This window comes from Castor canadensis, chromosome 5 (genome assembly GCF_047511655.1).
Source record: "Castor canadensis chromosome 5, mCasCan1.hap1v2, whole genome shotgun sequence".
In the NCBI taxonomy this organism is placed as follows: Eukaryota; Metazoa; Chordata; class Mammalia; order Rodentia; family Castoridae; genus Castor; species Castor canadensis.
The window spans coordinates 171,495,179-171,511,403 of record NC_133390.1 but is presented as its reverse complement, the minus strand read 5'-3'; the positions used below and the strand labels follow the sequence as shown (position 1 = coordinate 171,511,403).

Here is a 16,225-nt window from a genome sequence, read left to right as displayed (position 1 = left end):
ACTGCGAGGAGGCCAGCGCCAGCCTGCTGCGCTTTGGCTGAGGGCCCTTTATTTAAACTCACTACTTAGAAACAAACCTCACGTGTCACACAGAAGACCGTGTGCTCTAGATGGAGATTATTCTAAAAGATATAAAGTCAACAAGACAAAAGGGCCTAGTGAAACCCAAGCTCCCACTCTGTCCAACAGAAAGAGCTGCCTGGGGTCCTGGATTTGGCCCCCAGCACTTAAAAAAAAAAAAAAAAAAGGAAAGAAAGAAGAAAGGGGACTGAAGCAAGAGTGACCTCCTCACCCAGCACCCTGGGGCACCAGGTCTGCTGCCCAAGCTGGATACAGTTCAAGGTACAGCCCCCTCGCAGTGCTCCCGACTGTATCTGGTGCTGCAGACAGACAGATTGAACTCTGCAGTTCTCCAACTAAGCCTGTCTTTCTCGTCTCTGAGCCTTTGCACACGCTGTTCCCAATTTTGGCACACTCTTTCATCCTGACTACCCACCTCAGATTGCAGCAGGAGATGTCACTCTCCAGGGGCTGTCAGTGCTCACCCACTCCTGGGGCTGGGCTAGGGGTTCTTGTCTTTGCTCCCCAGTTCCTCTTGTCACGCTGGGTTCTAGCTGACTCAGAGCTGTGCATGGATCTAGGGAGGAGCCTAAGACACAGTCTTGAGAGACATCCTCCCAGCATTCATTCTTTCAATTGGGTGCTTACTCAACATGGCCCACAGCTGTGACTGGGACTGAACCAGTCTGCCCTGGAGTGGAGGGACACAGCTAACCCCAGAACTGAGAATAGGTCCTCTGAAGGGCCTGGACAGAGTGGGGGTCCCCCCAGGTCCTCCTTCTCTGAGGAGGTGAGCTTGCTGCTGAGGCCTAAAGACTGGGAGGGACCTGGGGGGGACAGTGTGTCTGGCAGAGGGCAAAGCTAACACAAAGACCCAGAGATGACCCCAGCAGAGTGGGAAGAGGGCTCTGGGGGTAGCAGGGGGATTCCTCTACTCTTCCTGTCACCTTTGGGGGACCCAGGCAAGCCACGTGAGCATGTGGGCTTGGTCCTGCCCTTGGTACAATGAGGGTTGGCTCCCTGGAGTGCAGACAGTCTGGTTCCAGAGCCTTCTGCTGGGGACGCTGGTCCCTGTCCTGTACACACACACATTCCTGATCCCCAGTGACTCGGCCATTTCCTTTCATTGCTAAACCAAAACAACTATTTTGGAAAGTCCTATAAGCAAACTAAGGCCTGACTGGCATTTGAGGAGAAAAAAGAGCCCTAAGTGAAGGACTCAGACATAAAAGCCACCCAGCCTCGAAGCCCACGATGCCAAATTTAGCCACTTCACCTCTAAATGAGGTGAAATTGCAGGTTCCTTGGCGGGCGGCAGTGGCGGGGACGCAGGGCGGCTGTGGCCACAGTGAGGTGGACAGATTGAGTGGGGTGGGCTCTGCTTCCTCCAGCCGCACCTGGGACTGAGGGCCAGGACAGTCCTCAGTGTCTGGGGAGCAGCCAGCCTGGTGGGAGCCTTGTCAGCTGGCCTGCCGGTCCCAGCAGCCTCCGCTGGGAGGCCAGAGTGAGGCAGCGAGGGACAGAGGAGCCCAAGAGGCCACCTTGCCTCCACCAAAGGTTTGGGAACCACACAACTGCCGGGCCCCCTCTGTCCAGCGGCCCTGTGGGGTCCTGGTTGGTCTCTGCCTTCCAGAGTGCTGGCTTCCCAGGGCTGCCCTGAGCCACCTGAGTGTCCTTCCCCATGACCCTGGGCCCCTCCAGGGATACCCAGACCTGACCGAATCTTGATGGGCGGGGAGGGGTCTCCAAGGACTCCAGTGCCCACTTTCCTGTGGTAACATCAGGAAGGTCACCTTAGGGCACGGGTGACCAGTATCTATGGGCCTGTCAGGAGCTAACCTCTGAAGTCTCCTGGGGCTCCTGCCATCCGAGCCCCCAGTCCTTTTTCTCTCCCTAAGAGAGACCCAGCTGGGTGAGCCTGTTGCCTTACACAGATCAGCCCCACAGAGCAGGCTGGAAGGGGGCTCCTGCTGGGTGGTGGAGGGGGCTGTTGGCTGGCCACCAGGGCCCATGGGGGCTGGGCACCTAAAGCCCAGTGATGAGTGCCAGGCTTCAGGGCCCAAGATGTCCAGGTTCAAGTCCCAGCTCTGGCATTTCCTGTCTTACTGACCATCCTGGCCTGAGCCTCAGGATCATTGTCAGCAGAACTGGGATAAAAACAGCCCCTGTGTCATGGGGTATTGAACTCAGTGCTTACAGCCCTCGGATCAGGCAGCAGGCAAGCCTGGCAGGGATGGGGTCAGAGGCACGAGAAATGTCCTCTGCCAGTAGCTGCTGCTTTGTAACAGTTTTGTTGGAACACAGTCACGCCCACTCATTTGCATATCCCCTGTGCTTGCCTTTTTTTTTTTTTTTTTTTTAGTAAAGAGTGATTAGCAGATTTACACTTTGAGGGATGAGGTGGGCAGTTCAGGGAAAGAGTGACTGCCTGGCCAGGCCCTGGGAGCTCACGCCTGGAATCCAAGCTACTTGGGAGGCTGAGATTGGGAGGATCACTGTTTGAGGCCAGTCCAGGCAAGTAGTTCATGAGACCTTATGTCCAAAATAATCAGAGCAAAATGGACTGGAGGTGTGGCTCAAGTGGTAGAGCCCTGCTTGCAAGTACAAAGCACTGAGTTCAAACCCCAATCTTCACAAAAAAAAAAAAAAAAAAAAAAAAAGAGAAAGAGATTTCCTGGAAGTTGTCAGGGATTGGGTTTTCTTCAGTAGGGTGTAGTTACTAGATGTCATGAGACTGATGACCTCCTATGGCCCCCCCCAAATGACTTGGCCAATTCACAGAGGCTGCCTTTCCTCTTCCCCAATTGACTTTGATGCGGGGAGTGGATGGGCTCTGTAAGGAGGATATAAGGTTGTTATATTAATCACTGCCTCAGGCCTTGGACCATCTAGGGATTTTAGAATGGAGTCTTGAAGCCCAAAAATATCAGTGCTGTCCTATTCATTCATTCATTCATTGGTGGTACTGGGGTTTGAACTCAGCCTCGCCAGGCAGGCGCCCTGCTTAAGCCACACCCTCAGCCCTCTGTGGTTGTTATTCCTCTGAAATGGTGGAGCTGGGCGGTTGTGACAAAGACCATATGGCCTGTGAAGCCAGAAATTTCCTATCTGGACCTCTACAGAGGCCTTTGTCCACCCCGCCTCAGGGTCTGGTGTGGTGATGATAACTGTTATTGTCCCCTTGGGTGCCTGGCCAGTGAAGGGGGTGCTGCTTACACACACATCTGATCCTTGCTGCAAGGAGCTCTGGCTGGCGGGAAGGAGCAAGTCACACCGAGAGTACACGGTGACTAGTGGGAACCAGGACACAGGAGCCGGGGTATCCTGACACAGTCATGGAGAGGGAGATGTCCAGGAGGGCTTCCCAATGGAGGTGACTTTGGCAGGAAGATTCAAGGGTTAGCCAGGAAGGCAGCCTCACCTAGAAGCTTGTGCTCAGTTTGAAATCACGGTCAGGCCCCTGCAGTCCCAGAGCTTCTCCTCCTCTTGTGGAAAAGGGGGTTGCCACGGGTAATGCCATGATAAATCCACAGATGGGTCATGGCACCTGGTGTTGGCTGAGGGGAGCCTCAGCTCTCCTGTCCTCCTCTGTCCAGCCCTAAGTGGTAAGTGTCACTTGCTGAGAGGGCTCTGCATGCTGGGGACTGGGCAATTACTGCCCGTTTGCCCTGGCAACTCACCTTGGGAGGGAAGGCTCAGTCCGTTCACGCACAGACAAGGACTCCTCCCTTGCAGCCCAGGGGCTCTCAGTCCATCCTGTCCTGGGTCCTTCCCACAGCCTCCAAGGGAATCTTCTGGACCCCCGTTTCACACTTGTGACCACTGAGGCCCAGAGCCAGTCGGGAGCATGGCTGGGATTGGAGCCCAGGTCTGGCCTTTTTCCAACCCTTCCCTGTGCTCTGTGCACAGGGCAGGGTGGGTGCTGTGGGGCACTCAGACATGCTGGGGGTGCAGAGTGGGGTCCTGGGCTCCTGCAAGGGGCTGACTAAAGACGAGGCGTGACATTGGACAGCTGTGTGGTCATCTCAGGCCAAGGTCCAGCGCAAGCAGGAGGCGTGGAAAAGGAAAGAAGGGCAGAGCTGTTTGCAGTAGGGTCCCTAGAATCCTGGATTGGCACCACCCTGGCTGAGGAGCAAAGTATGAAACTGTAGCTGCAGAGATTTAGGTTAGATATCAAGGAGAACTTTCCGACGGCCTGTGCTAGGGATGCCAGCTCCAAGGGCTGTGCTCTCAAGGGAGGTGGTGGCATTTTTCCAACCTGGAGATGGTTTGGAAAAAGAAATGACAGCCAGAGCTCTGGACTGGCCTCATGGTGGCCTGGTCAGAGACAGGTGATGGGCCCAGGGCCACAGCAGCCCTTGATGGCAGCAGTCTGTGAACTGGGCTTTGTCACCCCTGCTCACAACCCTCCCATGCCTCCCAGTTACCTTTGCCCAGTGGCAAGGCCAAGGTCTTCCTCAGGCCACAAAAGCCCCTTGGGACTTCTGTAGCCTCTCTGATCCTATCTGGAGCCACAGCCCTGCCCACATAATTGCTCTGCTTATGGGTTACACTGAGTCACTCTTCTTGTGTCTCTGGGCCTTTGCACGTGCTATACTGCTGTCTCCTCCACCCCCTCAGTCTTTTTTATTTATTTATTTTTTTGGTGGGACAGAGGTTTGAACTCAGGGCTTTGTACTTGCAAAGCAGGTGCTCTACCACTTAGGCCACACCCCCAGTCCATTTTGCTCTGGTTATTTTGGAGATGAGGGGTCTCACAAACTATTTGCCCTGGCTGGCCTTGAATCGAAACCTCCTGTTCTCAGCTTCCCAAGGAGCTGGGATTACAGGATAAGCCACCGGTCCTCAGCTTCCCCCTTGGTCTTCCCTTCCCAGCTCTGGGCACCCTGGGCATGGCCGAGTCCCAGCCCAGCTTCCTACTCTTCTCTGCAGGCCTGACCGCCATGGTCCATGAGATCGCAGGGGTGTTGCGTGGTGAGTGTAGTGCAGGGCCTAGCTCATAGTAGGTGTTTGGTGAGGGTTTGCACAGGTGGAGGAACATGGGGGAGGTGAGAGGAGCTGAATCCCAGTTCTGACCCTTGCCTCAGGAGGCAGGGCTCGGGCAGGAAGAACCTGGCTTCGAACCCTGCTCCCACCACTTGTCCCATCAGGGCCCCTGACCTTCCAGAGCCTTTCTCTGCTGTTCTGTGAGTGGTGATGAGACCAGCTGCCCACTCCCTGGGGCTGCCTTGAGGCCGGGCACTCAGGAGGCAGCTAGGCCAAGCTGACTCTCCTTTCCTCTCCTTGCAGGTGACGGCCATGTCGGTGAGGTTGCGGTTCCTGTCTCCTGGGGACGCAGGGGCCATGGGGGCCGTGGGGGCCGTGGGCCGCAGCGCCTCCTTTGCTGGCTTCAGCAACACACAGAGTCGAAGGATCTCGTGAGTGCGGCCGGGCCTGGGGGGTCGCCAGCGGGGGTGGGGGGGGTGGGGGGGGCTGGACCCATAGCCTGGGAGGGGCTGGCAGGCTGCGACACAGGTGTGTGTGTGTCCTGCTGCCGGGAGGAACCTATAATTTCCTCAAGACCTGAGCAGTTGTTACTTCAAGTGCACCAGAAGTTGATCTGGCTCACTTGGCAGGTAGGAAACAGACTCAGGGAGGCGAATCCACCAGCCCAAGGTCACACAGCAAAACCACACCAGAGCTGGATTTAGTCTCGCAGGGGTGGAGTTAGGAAGGAATGTTCTTCCTGTTTGGTGGCCTGAATAATGGGGCCACCTATCCTGGCTCTGTGATCTGTGGCAAGTGACTTCCTAGCTCTAAGCTTTGGTTTCCTCATCTGAAAATGAGAGGCATGCATGCCCCTCCCCTGTAGGGTTGTCATGAAGATGCAGAGAGGTGACACAAGGTGAGCTGCTGGCATTCCTGCCACACCACAGGCACGTGGGGGAGTTGTCAGCTGAGGACAGTGGCTCCCACAGGGACAGGTCTGGAGTCAGGAGGTGCTGGCCAGGCTGGTGGGGCCTCTGTTCCTCCTGTGTCTCCTCCAGTACTGGGTACTAAGTTCCTGAGTGGAAGGTTTGTGTCTGCCCCTGGAGTCACAGCACGCGGTGCCTTGCGGTGGCCGCTGTGCAAGCCTCCAGGGAGCTGCCTGTCAACTGGGGTGCAGGGGGTGGCTTTTCAGGCATCTGAGGGTTCAAACATCTAAGCAGATGGGGTGTGCAGGTGGGGTACCCAGCCAGAGCAGTGTACGGAGGGTCAATCAACAACCAAATCTCATGATGCCACAAGCCTGGTTGGAACCTTCTGAAGCGCCTGGCTACTTGGGTGCAACCCAGTGTCCATGAGGTCCTGGGATGGGTCCTCCTCCCAGGCCTCTGCACACCCTGAGCCCTCCTCCTGGGCTCTTCCCTGCCCAGTTCCTGCTTCACCCTCCCCAGGCCTGGTGTCGTGCCACAACCTAGGGGAAGACCCTGAGCCCAGCCCAGCCCAGCCCAGCCCAGGCTCCTCCTGTCCTGGCTCCTTGCGCTTGCCCAGAGTTCATGGGCGTGGTGGCCCCGGCCCTTCCAGGCCAGTGGTCCTCCATGCCTGCGTCTGTCTCTCACCTGGCCCCTGGCCCGCTCCACTGTGCGGTGTGCCTAGAGCAGTGGCCCTGCGGGGTGCAATGAAATGCTGGAGGGTGTCGGCCGGCAGGGGGCACCTTAGGAGCCTTCAGGCCTCAGTCGGCATTTATGACTCAGGCCCCACCCTCCTGGGCACAGGGTCCTGAAGGCAGTGACATAAGCCAATAGTAAACAAATCCTTGGCAAGAACAACTCAGGACCTAGAGCAGTGTGGGCAGGGTGACCGAGGCGGGGGAGTTGTCTCCAGGGGCCTCAGTGGGCAGGGCCTCATTTTAGCAAAGGCTTGAGGGAACAGAAGGAGCTGATGGTAGAGTGAGGCTGGTGAGCACAGCAAGTGCAAAGGTCCTGAGGCAAGGTGTGGCCAGCCTGTGGTACCAGGGTTGCAGAGGGAGGAGGCCGCTGTGGGCCTTGTGGCTGCAGGAAGAAGTTGAGACGTTCGCAGTGTGGAGAGCTACCTCAGGCTTAAGCAGAGGCTCCAGATGGGAGGAAATTCAGCCAAAGACCCAGAGCGATCTGCACCCAGTGCCCCTGACTCTGAACCCGGGAGGAAAGTACACAGTAGGTGCCCCATAAATGCTGATGGGAGGGTAACTGTAAACCCACTGTGGTTGATGCTGTTTCTCAGTATCTCTGAGCTGCCTCTTCCTGGGTGTCCTGGGGCCTTGCCCCCATGGTCTGCAATCAGGTCTGGAGAGTTCAGTGTGCAGGTCGCCTGGCCAAGGGGACACCAGCCTGGTGGCTCTTTCCAAGTGGAGTCTGATGAATGGTCTGCAGGACCAGAGGCTGCAGCCCTGCGGCTTGTGCGGGTCCTGTGTTTAGATTCAGTGCCCTCGGGAGGCTGGAGGCACTTGTGTTTCTGTTTCGCATGGGACCCCACAAACTTCACAGCAGCTCCAGCTGCCAGGCCTCTGGCGCCTCTGAACATCCAGTGTCCGTGGAACAGGTTCTCTGACCACTCACCTCCCCCGCAGGAGCTCTGCTGCCCCACTGGAGGCCTGGGGCCAGCACTCGGGGTGAGGAGGACAGAGGTGACCTGGTCCCATGACGGCGGCCTCACAAGCATCAGCCAGTGTCCCCAGATGCCCATTGCTTGGTCTAGGGAGTATGGTCCTGATGGCTGTCAGTACTTGGACCCCTCCTGGGTCCCCGGGCAGGAGGATGCTGGGCCTGTGCTGGGCCGAGTCCCTGAATACCCTCTGCAGTCCTGGTCCAAGGGTAGGAAGAAGCTGCCCATGGCAACATGGAAGAAAAACATCTATTTTTAGCTTCCTGATTCTGTCTAAGTCCCTGGGCTCTGGACCCTTGGCTCTGGAGCTGGGCGCCCTGGATTGGGTTTCAGGCCTCCCTTCTGGCCTTATTTCCCAGGTAACACAACCAGGCTGACACAGCCATGCTGCTGAGGCACTCAGCCCTGGGGTGGGTCAGGCAGGTAAGCAGGTCTCCACTCAGGGTGGGCTGATGTCTCCTGTGTCTCACCACTCCTCACCTCCACCCCCAACTCTGTACCTGAATCCCTTTCGCTACAGAGAGAGTCAAAGCACAGCCAAAGAATGCACTTGGAGAAATAACCTGATGGCAGAATTTTATGCTAAAGTGTGAATGGTTGCTACAATAGGGCTGCTTCCATTTTCCAGACCCTGGGGGTGAGGAGCGGGGGAGGGGATGAAGAAAAAGAGGACCGGGCCCTAATAGTGCCCCAGCTTTCCTCACTGGCAGACACAGCTGCCCTTCACCCCTTTCTGCTGCCCCCACAACAATCGGAACCCCTCCCCCAGGCTGTCAGGCAGGTTCCCCTGAGCCAGGAGCCTCCATCTCCTGGCCACCTCAGGAAATCATCTGTGTGTCAGCTGGGAACTTTAGGTGTGACATTTAATAGAAGCCCTTGGTTTTCCAGGGGAGGGGACTGGAGGGAGGCCCCTGGCCCTGTGCCTGAAGCAGTCAAGGGCAGGTCACAAGAGATTGGGTCCTCGATGGTACTTGGGGACGGACCTCACAGACCACAGCAGGAGGAGATGGGCTGGGGGTACAAAGCGTGAGAAACACAGCTTCACCCTCTGACTGTCCAGGTCGCGAACACCAGCGCGATGGTCAGCCCAGTGGTTGGGCAGAAGGCTGTGGGTTAGTCCTGGAGGCGGGATCAGGAGTGGGACACGATGGTGCAGGCAGAGGCCGCCCCACGTGCACATGAGGCAGCTGGAAGGCAGTCTGCCAGCAGGGCTGTTTAATATTTACTGAGTACTCATGGGGCTGATGACACAGCCGCCCCCGGAGGCTGCTCCCCGCCCCGCTCCACCCTTTTGACACCTGGGCCATCCACGCAGCCTAATTTTACCACCCAGGCTGCACAGATGGCCCTCAGAGAAGACAGGAGCTGGCAGACCTCAGAGCCTCAGAGTCCGGGTCTCCAGGTACAGGAAAGGGCAGCAGGGTGTGCCCTGCCAGGACTGTGGGCTTGGGAACGGCCACCACCTCACCTGCCCTCCTGGCAGCCACCTGTTGGAAATCCACCTGTCCCCACGGCTGCAGCACAGCAGATCTGCGGCTGAGATGGCAACCTGGTGGAGGGCCCGTTCCCGGAGGTGGGTGATGTGACCTCGGGGAGGGAGAGGGAAGGAGGGGTGCCACCCCCTCGGGTTTTGGAAACCATCGCTTGACATATAGTTGGTATGACTATCAGGAACTGAGCACCGATGGTGTGCCAGTCTTGCCATCTGGCTGGAGGCACAGTCCCAATCTGCCCTCTTCAAATTCCTTTCCTTCCTCCTGCTTCTTTCTCCCTTGGCAATAGGTCATTTGATGTGAGCATTTCAAACAGACCTGACTTAACTTCAGCAGGTATGTGGGTCTTGCTCTCTCTCTGACACTGCTCAGAGCCCGCAGGATTTATTAGCCCGTGGAACCCTTGTAACAACTCAGGCCCTGGACCCATTTTAAGATGAGGAAATTAAGGCACTGGGCGGTTCAATAGCTTATCCAAGGTTGCACAGCTTGTTTGTGGGGTTGCCAGATGCAGACCCCAATGTTTGTCTCCATAGCCTGTGCTGCTGCCACTCCCTATGGTCTTGTCCAGCTGGCAAGATCACAGGTCACTGATCTGCCCCCAGCCCCTAGAATGGTGTCTGGTATACAGTAGGTGCTTAGTAAATGTCTGTTCAATGAATGAATATCTCATGACAACTGAATGAGGCCCATGTGCAGATAAGGAGATGAGGGTTCTGTGCCTGAGACTTGTGCTGGGGTTGAGCTGGTGGCTGACTTGGGCCCCGTGTCCCTAACCAGCAAAGTCAACTGGTTAGGGTTGCCACCTGTGTGGTGGCAGGAACCTGGGTGTGGGTTGCCCCAGTCACGGGAGGCACCGTCTGAGTGGAACACGCAGCATCCAGCCCAACTGGAAACACAGCCTCACTGCTGCTGAGTTTCTTGGGGACCAGAGTGGGGCAGTGGCTTTCTGGCTCTTCCCAGGGCTGGCGAAGGAGCTGTGTCCTGCTCCTCCCCTGCCTGGCTCTCCAGACCTTGTCCTTGCCTCTCTGTTGTGGGCTGTGAGCCCTTGGGGAGGGACCCAGGTCACATGCGCCTGGCCAGGAGAAAGCCCAGCTCTGTGAGTGGCTGCCCAAAGGATGGATCTGGCCCTTGGCTTTGTAAAGTGCGGTGACCTCAGAGGGGGTCCCGGAAGGCTCGGAGCTGGGTCTCTTAGTGGGAGGACATCTCCCTGGTGAAGCATAGACAAAGAATCCTAAAGACAGCACTTTCTTTTTCTTTTCTTTCCTTCCTTCCTTCCTCCCTCCCTCCCTCCCTCCCTTCTTTTCTTCTTTCAAGACAGGGTGCTGGTGGCTCACGCCTGTAATCCTAGCTACTCAGGAGCAGAGATCAGGAGGATCACGGTTTGAAGCCAGCCTGGGCAAATAGTTCCTGAGACCCTATCTCAAAAAAACCCATCACCAAAAAGGGCTGGTGGAGTAGCTCAAGTGGTAGAGCGATTGCCTAGCAAGCGTGAGGTTCTGAGTTCAAACTCCACCCCTCCCCCATATACATAGGGTCTTTTAATGTTGTCCAAACTGACCCTGAACTCCTGGGTTCAAGCTGTCCAGCCTCAGTGTCCTGAGTAGCTGGGGCCCCAGGCGCACAGGCAGAGGTCTCCAACGTAGAGGTCTCCAACGTGTGGTCCAGGGACCAGCACCTGGGACTGTGGCACAGATGCAATTTTCAGGCCCCGAGGCCGCTGAATGCCACATGGGGTGGAGGTGGTGACAACCACCACCAACCTCCACTACCACTGAGAGAATCTTCACCTGCCCCCTGCTCCATGCTTAGGCCTTAGGAGTCCACCTCTGCCACTTTCAAGTTGGAGATCTGGGACCGACTGTGGTCACACGTCGTTCTCTGTTCTCCAGTCCTGGGGTGCTCTGCAATCTGCCCCCCTTGTTAGGCTTGATATTAACCGAGCACTTACTACTTCCCAAGCTGTGTGCAAAAGGAAGGAAACAGCAAGGGTGTGACTATTTCAACATCAGTGAACATCTATAAAGAACCTACTAAGTGCCTCCTTTGTGCCAAACATGGAGCCTGGCATCTGAGCCTCTCTGGCACCCTCTGATGTGGATGTCTCCCTCACTTTACAGATGGCAGGCAGCCTGGGGTGACATTGCTTTCACAAAAGAACCCCCAAATGCAGAGGCCCAAATAAGACAGGTGACACCCCCCCAGTCCAGCAGCCCAGGACAGTGGGAGGTAAAGGCAAGGTGAGGGTGGCATCTGCTGTCCAGGGTGGCCCTTCTCCATCCTTGTTGCTTGACCATCTCTGTGGGGGGCTTTGTGTGCGGGGCTGAAGTTCCAGGTGTGTTTTCCCCGCATTGGCAATGAGGGTAGAAAAAGCCCCTTTTTCCTCCTGCAAACTCTGAACCAAACTGGTTGATTATCGGCCAGCCTGAGTCGCATACCTCTCCCTGGGCAGGGGACTGGAAGTTGTTGACTGACCCATGCTCAGAATACCTGTGTCTGTGTGTGCCTGTGCACGGTGATTTGTCAGGTCACCTTTATCCCCAGCCACAGCAGGAACAGGAGAGCTGGGGACACCCAGAGGAAAATCCAGGTGCTACTAACAGAGGGAGGGAATGTGTGGTGAGCAGGTGTCCTGTCCCTGCATAAACTACGGGGCTACAGTTTGGCCTTACATTGCTGCTTTGCCTGCACAGACAGGACATGCCGGTCAGAGAGCCTTGGCATTGGGGCTGCTTGGCTGTGTTTCTTACTCAGCTCCTTTTCAGTACCAGGTTTCTATTAGTATTTTCTCAATCTTCAAATCCAGACCTCTCACTTTACAGATGAGGAAACCAAAGCCCAGAGTCTCTGCTTTCTCAAGACCACACAGCTTAGAGGTGACAGGAATGCCTGGCTGGGTCTCTTGACTCCTGGGCTATGGTCATTGTTCCCAAAGTGCCTGCCTCTGGGGAGGGCTTTGTCCAGAGCCCTGTCCTGACCTCTCCTTGCCTCCATCCTCTCTCACAGAAAGTCCATCAACAGGAACTCCGTGAGGTCGCGGGTACCTGGAAAATGTCCCAAGTCATATGGCACACTGCGCAAGGGCCCAGCCTTCCTGGACCCCAAGCCCGAGCAGGTGAAGAAAATCTTCGAAGCGCTGAAGAGAGGCCTCAGGTAAACATGGCTGTGGGCTTTTCTGTCCTGCCACCCTCTCTGCCTGTTCCCTGGGGGCCGCCTGTAGAAGGCACAGAGGGGACCTGTGTTTGCTTAGTCACTAAGAGTGTCCCAGGCACAGCCACCACCTCAGCCCGGTCCTGTGGTGCTGGAGACATGGCAGGGAGTAAGGCAGGAGGACCCTGGTCTCGTGGCACTCATGGTGCAGAGGGAGCAGCAGCAACAAAGGAAGGGAAAGGGTCGTCAGTACTGTCACCTCCGTGCTCCAGGCTCAGGTGCCTCCTGCCTTGTTCTGGCTGCTCTCACCCCCTATCCCATCCCTTCCCTCTTCTACCTCATCTTTCCCACCTCTAATCAAGAGTCTTCTGTGGCTCCCTACTGCTCTGGGGAGAGCTCTCGGGGTTCTTACCAGCCCTCAGTCTTTCCAGATTTATCTTTCATGATTTGCTCCCTGTTCCCACGGTGGCTTAGCCTGTGTGGCCAGGTCTGTGCCCCGGCTCTTGCTGACAGCTCCTGGGAGCAGGCCGAGGCCCCCCATTTCTCTAGTCCAGCACGTGACATGGTATGTGCCCAAGTGGATACTGCCTGCCCACCATCGTCTGGAGTGACCCTTCCCCGGGACCCCACTGGCAAACCCTAATAACAACAATGGCGTCAGCCCTGTTTGGTGTCTGCTGACTGTCCTTGAATCCTCGCCCACCAGACCTGGCTCCCTACACTAGGGGCGTCGACCTGACCCCACACTGGCCTCAAGAGGCTCGCTTGAGACTTGTCTGGGGCCAAGGTCACCCCCTGGGAGGTGTGGGTCCAGCCTCCCCATCTGCCACATGGCCCTGGCTGGTTACTCACTGCCTACGAGAGTCGGTGTGCCTGTCTTTCTGATGTGTGTGGTAATAAGTGGACTGATTTAGGGGTTTTGCCAAAAGCCCCCAGACCCTGCTTGGCACAGTGCCAAGGGACAGCAAACCAGCCACTCTGTTGGGAACACTGGCTGTCATGATAGGACGTGGTCATGGCCATTTCTTCTCCTCCCTTGTTCTTCCCACTTAAAATCCTCCTCGCTGTCCTCCAGGGAGCACCTGTGCGTGCAGCAGGCAGAGCTGGCCTACCTATGTGGATGTCACCCGGATGCCCGGAGGAACTCCAGGCTGGTGAGCCCCCCCCCAAGGTGGCCATGGTTGGGGACAAAGCTGGGGTGCCCTACCCAGGCCTGCGTTGGGTGTGAGTCCAGGTCTTGGAAACAGAGGTTCATGGGAAGGGTGACCTGATGGGTTTAGCCACACAGGTGGGTGCCGCCTTCCTCTCCTGGTTCTAGAAGTGACATCCAGGTTGGCATCTGAGCACAGGTGCATGTTTTACATGGTCTTGTTCTCTAGACCTTGGCCATTGGGTGGCATGGAGTCAGGCTGGCTTATGTGATCCAGGCAAGTGGGCCGTCACTGTGTCACAGTGGCCCTGATGCTGCCCACAAGCCCGTGTGTCCCCAGTGTCCAGTGCTCAGGGTCCTGGAGGCTGGTCCTGCACCCTGACCTGCTCTGGGCTATTACCATCCTTGCAAAGTCAGATTTAGCAACAAAATAAAAACAAAAACAAAAAAATAGGGTGTCCAGTTAAATTTGATTTTCAGACAAATGACAAATAATTTTGAGTATAAGTATATCCCTGTGACCTTTGGGACATGTGATATTGAAAATTATTCACTATCTGGCAGATGAACGAATTCTAATTGGTGGCCTGCACTGTGTCAGGTAGCGCTGCCAGGGTGCCCCTGCTGGGGTCTTGGCCCTCCATTGGGAGAACCCCCCTTTCCAGGCTGGGAGCTTTTCCAGCCTTCTTCTGTCACTCCTTCTTCCCTGCGGGAGCTCCACCTGGCCTTGTGCAGGGCTGCTTCTGCCAGGCAGTGGATGGGGTCCGTCCTCCAGAGCACTGAGGGACACAGCTGGTCCAGCCGATTGAGGCTTGGGAAAATGAAGAGAAAGTAGATTTTCTACCAAAGTTGCATGCAGCCAGCTGTATGTGCCAGCACCAGTGGAGGACAGCTGGGGTCAGCAGGGCGGGTGCTGCAAGACCCCCAACCTCACATGTGTGCCAGCCACGTGGGGAAGGCAGGGCCTGGCGAGCTCCGAGCCCCACCCTGGGTGGGTGGCTGGGCAGAGGTGCTGCAGGGACCCACCTGTTCCAAGCACCTGCCTTCCCACCAGCACGGGGTTCTGAGGACCGGGGCCCTGCCCCTTCTCGGTGACGTATGAATATGTTGTTATATCTTGGTTGCTCCCATTGCGCAGAAGGGCTCACTGAGGCCAGGGGAGGGCAACAGCCCCAATCACACACCTTCCCTGGAAGCTGCCGGTCTTCAGTTGGGCACAGTGCCACTTTCTGAGGCATCCCACACAATCACCCTCTTTTCAACATCGTGGGATCTTTCCTGTTTGTCTCAGAGTCTGAGTTTTGTGATTGTACGCGTGTAAACTGGCGCTTTCTCCCCAGCTGTCTCTGTCCACCTGGTGACCCCCAGCCTCACACTCATCTGGTCCTTTCCCTCGCTGGTCGCGTAATCCTGCAAGTGTTCAGACACACACAGTTGACATAAAATTGAGGCCGGAGAGTACAGCTTACCTTTCTCCTCCATGGTCTCCAAGCTGCAGATTTGTGAATGACGCCTGGTGGCCACGCCCCTTCATTTGCATGCCACCTGTGGCTTCATTCATAGCTCTGCCTGGGCCTCCCAGGAAGCTCGGCTGGCCCTGGCCCTGCCCCCTGCACAGGGGACAGGAGTGTAAGGCTTGGTTCTGGGGCGGTGGGGCAGCAACCGCAAGCCCTCACTCTGCCAGCATGGCTGGAGTCATTCCTTAAATGGGGCCCCATGTGTTGAGTGCCTGCTAAATCCTTTACTCCTGAAGCCACCCTGTGGGGTAGCTGCTGTGGATGTCTGTTTTCACATATGAAGAAATGGAGGCTCAGAGAGGTTGAGTAACTTGCTCAGGACACACAGCTGGGAATTTGCAGCCAGATCTATAATGCCCTCACCCACAGGGCATGTGTTTAGTCACACGTGTGGAGTGCGTTGGCTGCAGGAACTGGCTTTTTGTCCTCTGACTGAGCTCAGTGCCCCTGGAATGAAGCCACTTAGGCCTCAGAGTGCACAGGACTTTGACACCTTCTCCCTCCTTCCTTTTCTCTCCTGCAGGCTTTCTATTACGACCTAGACAAGGTGAGTAAATTCCTGTGTCCAGTGCAGCAGCAAGGTGGGCTGAGGCTGGGCCTGGCTGGTGAGAACGCTGCTCTTTGGGGAATGCCTGGGTTTCCTCTTGTTGCAAGTGGGGAAACTGAGGCTCAGGTGAGCCTCTCTCCAGGCTCACCTGGACCCAGTGGGGGACGGCAGGGTCTGGTGGAAGGCCCGGGCCATTTTTAAAGCAGCTTTTCTTTTCCTGGGAGAAGCAAACGCGCTCAGTGGAAAGGCACATTCGGAAGGTGGAGTTCTGCATCAGCAAGGTCAGCTTCGGGCACAGGCAAGGGGAGCTGGAGGGAGCTGGGTGTCAGGGCTGGCAGAGGCGGCAGCCTTGGGCTCAGCCGTGAGGCGAATGTGAGGGGCTGTCCAGGCTCCCCCAGAACTGTGGGGCTGTTTCCTCACACTCCATGCCAGAGGACTGGGTCCACCACCCATTGCACAGATGGGAAAGTGGAGGTCAGAGCACAAGAATTTGCCCACAGTCACGCAGCAAGTCCGTCAGGGCTTATCAAAGTCTGCGACCTTTCCTGATTGGAGGTTGGGCAGCCTGTCACAAGCTCAGCCCTTGCTTCACAGTTGAAGAGAGGAGAAATGATACATTCTGAAGTTTTTTGTTTCTTTCAGTTGGTACTGAGGTCTGGACTCAGGATGCTCTACCCCTTCAGCTACTCCCCAGCCCTTTTTG

The 16,225-nt window shown here is 56.5% G+C and overlaps 1 protein-coding gene across 5 annotated transcripts in view; it reads left to right on the top strand.

Annotated features, from left to right (window-relative positions):
• Ripor3 (RIPOR family member 3) overlaps positions 1 to 16,225 on the top strand; it is a 64,295-nt gene that overhangs the window by 29,939 nt on the left and 18,131 nt on the right. Inside the window, exons 1-6 of one of the 5 annotated variants that reach the window (XM_074074974.1) lie at positions 8,601 to 9,238; positions 11,279 to 11,398; positions 12,165 to 12,311; positions 13,384 to 13,462; positions 15,499 to 15,522; positions 15,750 to 15,803. In XM_074074974.1, the coding sequence (XP_073931075.1) occupies positions 9,207 to 9,238; positions 11,279 to 11,398; positions 12,165 to 12,311; positions 13,384 to 13,462; positions 15,499 to 15,522; positions 15,750 to 15,803 (456 nt within the window). In that variant the 5' untranslated portion in view covers positions 8,601 to 9,206. Of the gene's footprint in view, positions 1 to 5,293; positions 5,478 to 8,600; positions 9,239 to 11,278; positions 11,399 to 12,164; positions 12,312 to 13,383; positions 13,463 to 15,498; positions 15,523 to 15,749; positions 15,804 to 16,225 lie in introns of those variants that run through there. The other 4 variants (XM_074074971.1, XM_074074973.1, XM_074074972.1 and 1 more) reach the window with 4 other exon arrangements.